Source organism: Nestor notabilis, unplaced genomic scaffold (genome assembly GCF_000696875.1).
Source record: "Nestor notabilis isolate BGI_N333 unplaced genomic scaffold, ASM69687v1 scaffold3280, whole genome shotgun sequence".
In the NCBI taxonomy this organism is placed as follows: domain Eukaryota; kingdom Metazoa; phylum Chordata; class Aves; order Psittaciformes; family Psittacidae; genus Nestor; species Nestor notabilis.
This window is the reverse complement of record NW_009909641.1, coordinates 1-8,245: the sequence shown is the minus strand read 5'-3', so window position 1 is coordinate 8,245 and position 8,245 is coordinate 1. Positions and strand designations below refer to the sequence as shown.

At 35.4% G+C, this 8,245-nt stretch overlaps 1 protein-coding gene across 1 annotated transcript in view; it reads left to right on the top strand.

Moving 5' to 3' along the window:
- The window catches only part of LOC104405615 (dedicator of cytokinesis protein 9-like), a gene marked incomplete at its 3' end in the record, with an annotated part of 38,135 nt that extends 30,404 nt beyond the window's left edge, over positions 1 to 7,731 (top strand). The window contains exons 14-23 of the mRNA XM_010014403.1: positions 663 to 745; positions 1,177 to 1,299; positions 3,092 to 3,171; positions 3,253 to 3,440; positions 3,557 to 3,622; positions 4,547 to 4,639; positions 4,918 to 5,041; positions 5,423 to 5,544; positions 6,925 to 7,011; positions 7,642 to 7,731. Of these exons, the coding sequence (XP_010012705.1) occupies positions 663 to 745; positions 1,177 to 1,299; positions 3,092 to 3,171; positions 3,253 to 3,440; positions 3,557 to 3,622; positions 4,547 to 4,639; positions 4,918 to 5,041; positions 5,423 to 5,544; positions 6,925 to 7,011; positions 7,642 to 7,731 (1,056 nt within the window). The remainder of the gene's footprint in view (positions 1 to 662; positions 746 to 1,176; positions 1,300 to 3,091; positions 3,172 to 3,252; positions 3,441 to 3,556; positions 3,623 to 4,546; positions 4,640 to 4,917; positions 5,042 to 5,422; positions 5,545 to 6,924; positions 7,012 to 7,641) is intronic.
- Between the last annotated feature and the right edge of the window lie 514 nt (positions 7,732 to 8,245).

Sequence of the window (8,245 nt, the reverse complement as noted above, 5' to 3'; positions counted from 1 at the left end):
TTCAGCTCTTGTGTTGAACATCTCACACTAGTGGGTTTCGAGCTCTAGTTGTTACACATGTTGGTTCTATGTAATGGAATTGTTTGTTCACTTGAAAGTTAACAAAACAAAAAAATTAGTTTTACTGAAAACGATGTTGCAATGTCTATGCATGGAATTGGCTATGTGATCTTCATACAACTCCTCCCTATATTCTGTATGTACTTGTAATGCAAGTATTGCAGAGTATTTTACTATTTATCCTGCAGGAATGTGTTCTGGTACATGGAGTGGGTAGTGAATAGGAGAGCAAGGGTCGGGGGTGGAGCATTTTTATCTGGAGTCACAATGTTATCTTAAAAACCAGTTGAATTTTGCTCTAGCCTTTTTATGGGGTTTGTGTATAATGTTTTTTTTCTTGCTTAATTAAATATGTATTATTGGGGAGTGTTAGATGGGTTTTTGTTTTCACCCATGAAATGCTGTGAAATCAGCAGGTCCTGCTTAACCTGAAATGACTCGTTAAGAGGTATTTTCATTTCTTTACTCAGATAGCTAGGGCTAATCTTCTGAAGAAGATTTTTCCAATTCATACCAGTGTCAACACATGGTTTTTTTCTTGTGTACTAGTGGTGCAAAAAACGTAGCTTTTAAAATGTGGCTATTTTTTATGTCACTTGCAGGTCGCACAGAAAGTTTTGAAGAATGCTAAGCAGGCATGCCAGAGATTAGGTCAATATAGAATGCCTTTTGCCTGGGCAGCCAGGTAAGCACAGGTCTTGCCAAGCTGTATTCTTTCCTTTCTTTATTTTCTGCTTCTTGTAAAACTTCGTGTGCTGTTTACATTATTTCTTGTTTTACTTTCAATTAACTGAAGATTTCTGACAATCAAACTTTCACTTCAGCTTTGTAGTAGGGAAAAAAAGTTACAAGTATTCATTATGTTCTATTCAAGCAATTGAATATTGCCAACTGTTTTCTATTGTTAATATTTGTATTTTGCTATGAATGAAATGGTTCACACTTGATTTGTTATACCAAGCTATTTGTATGTTCAAACTCACCTACAATGACAAGAGTGCTAAATGCCTAATATGAAGGGTGGTGCAGTATGTTCTAATTTGTAGTAAAGAAATTTTCTGAAGTTAATTTCAACACTTTTGTAAACTCAGCTGAAAGCAAGATTTTGACTTTTAGGACACTCTTTAAAGATGCCTCAGGAACCCTGGACAAAAATGCAAGGTTTTCTCCTCTCTTCAGACAAGACAGTAATAAACTTTCAAATGAAGACATGCTGAAATTGTTAGCAGATTTCAGGAAGTAAGTCTAATCTTCCCACTTTAAAACCCAAACCTCTAACAACCCACCCACCCCAAGCCCCACCTTTTTTGTTATGGTCTTGAATTGGACCATCTAATGTTTTGATGGATGGATTTGTTTTTCACTTCAAATATAGAAGATATGTAAATATTATCAAGACCTTCATACAAGTTCCAGATCTTTCCTTTGCAGTGTTTGGGTGCTGCAAGCAGGACTGAAGTATTATGCCATGTCTAACAAACATGTAATAAGCATCATATCCTGAAGTAGCTCTGTTAGGAGTTATGCTTGCACAATACACTCCTCTGATTCTCAAAGGAAAACAAGTATGAGCATAAATCGTATGTTCACTGACCTTGGACTGAAACCACTAGTTCTCAGGGAAAGGGATTCAAGCCAGTATCCAGTCCACGTTCCTTGGGATTGCGTGTGGCTCAGGATGCCTAAATAACATTGGTCATTCTTTTTTACAAAGTATTCCTAAAGACTGCAGTAGTTTGTGTGCAAGGCTTAAAAATCTCCTACTGACAGATGACCTTATAAAATAGTTTTAATACCCTTTCTTAGTAAATAGAATATAAAATTATAGAGCAACCTTTGCTACTTTGCAAAGACATTTCCAATTCTGTTATGGTACCATTAGCTGGAGTTTTATTAATATGAATAATTGCTAATCACAAAAGGCCTTGGCTGTAGTTTATTTTATTCTTGCTGACCAAATCTGTTAAGGGGATGAGGTCTGTAGTAGGTATATTAGTTCCATTTTAGCAAGCTGGTTAAATTTTCATTGAAGTTTACACAGCATTGAAATTGCTGTGTACTGATACTCCTTGCCATAAACAGTATTACTGAAACTGAAACTAGTATAGTAAATTAGCTTGCAACATCATTTTGCTTTGTGAATTAAGGAAATGCTTTTGGTTATTTCAGCATCCTGCTTGTGGAATCGTGTACAGTACTTCACCGAAATTTTAGTAATAGATTGTAATGTCTAAGGCTTAGCTGTTGAAATTAGAATCCAGACTCCAACCAGAAAAAGTTGTTTGCTTCACAGCATGAGATTGCATTTTAGGAAAATATTACATGCACTTCTTCTGTAATAATTAAAAAAAATCATGCTGCTGACTATCATTACTAAGAAAAGGTTCTGTACAGATGTTTTAACATGGAAAATACTCCTACTTCACATCATACTTCTGAATTAGCTTCATGATAACATCTAAGAAACGTCATTGAAGGCTGGTTAATAGTAAATATTTTTCAGGGTGAGTTACTACTTTAGAAAAAGAATGAGGTAGATACATTTTGTTAACTTTCTGCTTTCTCTCCCCTTCTGCTCTTTTCCTGAGTTTACCCTATTACCATAAATGCTTATCACTGGCCATTGAGATTTAAAAAGCTTAATTTATAGGTCCCCTCTTTGCTTCAAATTTTAGAGAGTTATTACATGCTAACATACTTACCTTTAACAAAGTTTTCCATTTTAATTTACATTTTAATTTAAAGAAAAACATGATGCTTTTTCTTAACCTTTTCCACACTTCTTAACAAAGCCTTACCCTTTTTTTACCCCTCCTTTTTTTTTTTTTTTTTCTAAATAGTTTGAAGGAGAAGAAAAGCTGTGAATCTAGGCAAAAAGCCAGGCCAGATCAGTCATCCACCCCCAAACTACCTTTCCTCTCATATTCCTATTTCAGGATATTACTTTTGCTTCTGTTTCCTATTTCTCTTTTCTCTGGCATCTGATAGTTTTGCATTTGGCCTGACTTTCGGGTTTTTTTCCTTCCTATAGACCTGAAAAGATGGCCAAACTTCCTGTTATTTTAGGAAATCTGGATGTTACAATTGATAATGTGTCACCAGATTTTCCAAGTAAGTATTAATAAACACTGTTAAATGGACATTCAGGCTTTTTCTCTTCATTTTTTTTATTGGATTTTTATGTATTTTCAGATTATGTTAACTCATCATACATTCCCATGAAACAGTTTGAAAGCAGTACCAAGACATTAATAACTTTTGAAATAGAGGAATTTGTTCCCTGTATACCTAAACATACTCAGCCTTTCACCATCTACAACAATCATCTTTATGTTTATCCGAAGTACTTGAAATATGACAGTCAAAAGTCTTTTGCAAAGGTGAGTACAGAACAACTGTATGTTCTTGTTTCTCAGGCTTGGTTAAGATTGTTTATATTTCTGTGATAAGCCATATAATTAACTGTTCGGGGTCTTGTTTTTAAATACTGCTTTAGGCTAGAAATATTGCAGTATGCATTGAGTTCAAGGATTCTGATGAAGAGGATTCTTTGCCTTTAAAGGTTAGTCTTTTGATTTTTGTGACTGAAAAAATAGTGAACAGTTAGCTAAGTAACATGATAGTGTTGGATTAATTTATCTAGTTTGGGATGGTGGCTTTCTGTCCTCCTTTTGCATTTGGCATAAGATTAACTTCTAGATAACTTGCTTGCTTTTGATATGACAGATTACTAAAGAACCCTCAGAGCGTTTAATTTCCTTATATCAACAAAAATTCCAAAAATAAACTTGTCGCAAACAAGGGTGGCTTATGCTTACTCCACAGGAGGAATTCTTTAAGCTAAAGTAGTAAAGCTTCAGATCAACTGCAGAGCCAAGCTCTGTGTTTGTTTATGAGCTACCACAGTGTAGAATAGGTGCCTGGAAGAAAAGAAATAGAAAAATATATAGGAATCGTGAGGTGAAATCACAGTGTCAGCATTACTGCACAGCAGGCAGTCCACAGATCATGTAAGCCCTTGACTGTACAAAGGAACCAAGTTAAATGTTTTTCCTATATCTGAAGGGGGCCTATAAGGATTCTGGGGAGGGACTCTTCGTCAGGGACTGTAGTGATAGGACAAGGAGTGATGGGTTCAAACCTAAACAGGGGAAATTTAGGTTAGATATAAGGAAGAAGTTCTTTACTGTGAGGGTGGTGAGGCACTGGCACGGGTTGCCCAAAGAAGTGGCAAATGCTCCAACCCTGGCGGTGTTCAAGGCCAGGTTGGACAAAGTATGGGGTGACATAGTTTAGTGTGAGGTGTCCCTGCTCATGGCAGGGGGGTTGGAACTAGATGATCTTAAGGTCCTTTCCAACCCAAACCATTTTATGCTTCTATAAACAGAAGGTTAAAATATTACAAATTCTAGGTGAAACAGATTCTAAGCTGAGAGTGAAAAAGGTTCACAGGGCTTTTTTTGTTCTTTTTTTTTTCTATTATTAGTGTATCTATGGTAGGCCAGGTGGACCAGTATTTACTAGAAGTGCGTTTGCTGCTGTTCTGCATCACCATCAAAATCCAGAGTTTTATGATGAGGTAAGCTACCTTTCTGAGGTAACTTTTACTGGTTTAGGTATTATGTATGTTTCAAAAATACAGTAAAAGATTTGAAGATTGCAAAGTTCATGATAATGATTTCAGTTAAATCAGCTCCCCCTTTCACAAGTACATGTTTGTAGGTTTTGTGTGTATGATTCTTGATCTTGCTTCAAATAACACATAACCTGGAATTGCTTTTTAAGTATGCAATCAGTAAAGCATGTCACTGCTCTAGCTGGAGAGTTCTACGAAGTTTGTGATTCTTTGCCTTTCAGATTAAAATAGAATTGCCCACTCAGTTACATGAAAAACACCATTTGTTGTTCACCTTTTACCATGTCAGCTGTGATAATTCAACCAAAGGGAGTACAAAGAAGAAAGATGTTGTTGAAACACAAGGTTCGTACACTAATGATTTACTTTCTGTAATTACTGGGGAGATTTTGAGGTATGCTTATAGAGTAACCTGTGATTTTTGTGATTCAGATAATGCTTTCTAAGTACATTATACTGACTAAAAGATTTCATTAAGTATTTATTTCAATTCAAATGTTTCAAATGTTGGTTTAGAATGTTTATCAAATGTATGGGGTTTTTTTTTGAGCTTGCTGACCATTTATTTGCCTTTTTAATGATTTCCAGTTGTTTAAGTTCAAATCACTTGACCTTTACTGTAACGTTTTCTGGTTTCTGAATTACATATCAGAAGTAAGATTTTTGTAAGGGTTTATGTCCAGATTCATACCGCACTTAAAACTACTTGCCTTTCATGTTCTGTAGTTGGGTATTCTTGGCTCCCTCTAATAAAGGATGGAAGGGTGGTGACCAATGAACAAAACATCCCAGTCTCAGCAAATCTTCCATCAGGCTATCTTAATTATCAAGAAGTGGGGGTCGGAAAGGTATGTTATATAAAATTCCTCTAATACTTAAAAAGAGAAGGGTGTGGAGAGAAGGCTTCGATGTAATTTCCCATTCTGATAAGATTTTAAGTGATTTTTTAGTAGAAATTTTTTTCTTTTATAGTTGAAATGGAGTTCATTGCAAAACTGACATCTGATTTAAAGGAAACAAGCAAACACATGCAGAAATGGGAGACAAAAATGACAATTAAATTCTGACTTTTACAAGAATTTGAATCAACCTATCCAAATACAGTTTTTCATTTAAATTGTTTAAGTACTTATTTCTGTTATTATTTCACTGATGTGCTTGGGAAATGTTTAATTTTTTCTAGTAATAATTAACTAGAAGTTACAGTAATTTTAAACTGTATTAAATTATTTTGAGTTTATGAAGATACGCAAATAATGTGAAGTCCTGTACTAAATTTTTTTTAGCATTTCATGCTGTCTCCTTTCAGTAAGTCCTTTATTCCTGAAAAAGTCTTATTCTCACATCTTGATTTTTGTGATCTTTATACTTCACAAGTAAAATTTATGGTTGTACTTTTCAAAGCAGAAAGCTTGCAAAGTTGTAGTAATAAAAATGATACCAAGGAGGATATAAAATGTAAAATGCGATAGGGGATTTGACTGAGAGAATGAAACGCAGAGATGAAATTGACTCATTTTGGAGGAAGAGGCCTAAAATCAATGGCAAGAGGTGCTGTTCTCCTCCTGTTCTACCACCGTTTCTTTTTTAAACTCTGCTGTAAGCTTTCCAACCATTGTGTCCTTCACATCTTTCATCTTTTCACATTGCTAGGTCTATTCTCTATACCTCTGCTGTTTGTCTCTGCTCATGCCCATGGGTAGAATGTTAGGACCAATATGACTAGTTGTAGATCTAGCAGTAAAATCTCTCCCTAACTGGTCAGGATAGACAGCTGAGTGTTCCCATTCTCAGTTCTTTGGATATGGGATGGGAAGGAAGCACTGGCTGCTACCTGTTGGTAACCTCTGTTAAGGTTTAAACTCTATCAGTATCTGTGGAAATCCTTAATTTTTTTTTCTAAGAAAACCAGTAGATACTTCTGTCTAGTCAGAAGTTTCTTTGCAGTTGTAGGTGAAACATGAAATCTGTGACTTATAGAAAAGCAGTTTTGTTAGCCAGTGAGAAAACTACTGTGGGACTTACAGAAAAACATTTTAAGCTTCATAAATGCTTTTGATAATATTGCCTGCATAATTTTCCTTTTTTTATGACTTTATTCATTGCACACATTTCTTCAACTTGTTTAAGAAAAAAATAAAAATTGTTGTTTGTGTACTATAAACAAATTGGTTTACTCTAGTATACTGCTCCATTGTTTTACATTTCCTGTGCATATGTTTGTGCAGCATTCTGGTCCTGAAATTAAATGGGTAGATGGAGGCAAACAACTGTTGAAAATATCCGCTCATCTGGTGTCAACTGTGTATACACAGGTGAGTTATGAAACAAATTAAATTAGAGAATGTTTTGGGAATAATTTGTTTGTTGTATGTATATACAATATTTGGAAAGATTCTTAAAGTCAGTATGTTGATCTCTTCTTTGTCTCTTGGATATTCTCCATGGTATCTCTTACATCAGCTGTGAAGAGCAGCAGATCTTACATGGAAGCTATTAAAAATGTGAGCCTTTTGTCTAGCATTCTCATCCATTTCAATCTGAATTTTGCTGTTAGATGAGAAGTCATAGCTGTCCGAAAGCTATCTACTGGCACGTCTACAAAGCAATGAGTCTTGTTATAGCTACTCATAAAATATGTTATGATTGGTTGGAATAATGAATATTAAGTACGATATTTTCTGCATGTTAGTTGGTTTGAAGCAAATATAGGTGGTGTTTTGTATTCAGAAATTACTGGAAATGTCTTACGTGCGTGAAAAAAATTAACATTACATGTAGACTACATTAGTCTTTGGAACAGTGAACTTCAGCTATTTTTGAAATTGAATCTGTGGACACCTATGTGGATTTCTACATATAAATATTTTTAATGTGTTCTGCTTTGGATTATGGATAGCATTGTTGGATATTGTTTGATTTATTGTTCTTTTTGTCTTTGACAGGACCAGCACTTGCATAATTTTTTTCAGTACTGTCAGAAAACTGAGTCTGGAGCTCATGCACTTGGAACTGATCTTGTAAAATATCTTAAGGTATAAAATGGCAGTGAATAACAGATTATTTGTTCGTTTATACTTTTGCAAAGCCTAGGAGCTTCAGACATTTTCTAGATCTCATTAATAGAATACTCAGTATAAAAAAGAACAAAAAGATACTTCCTACCTTAGGTAAATTTGCAATTGCAACATAAGGGGATACAGAATCATAGAATAGGTGGGGTTGGAAAGGACCTTAAGATCATCTAGTTCCAACCCCCTTGCCATGAGCAGGGACACCACACACTAAACCATGTCACCCAAGGCTCTGTCCAACCTGGCCTTGAACACTGCCAGGGGTGGAGCATTTACCACTTCTTTGAACACCCTATTCCAGTGCCTCACCACCCTCACTGTGAAGAACTTCTTCCTTATATCTAACCTAAAGTTCCCCTGTTGAAGTTTGAAGCCATTACCCCTTGTCCTACCACTACAGTCCCTAATGAAGAGTCCCTCCCCAGCATCCTTACAGGTCTCCTACAGATACTGGAAGGCTACTATGAGGTCTCCA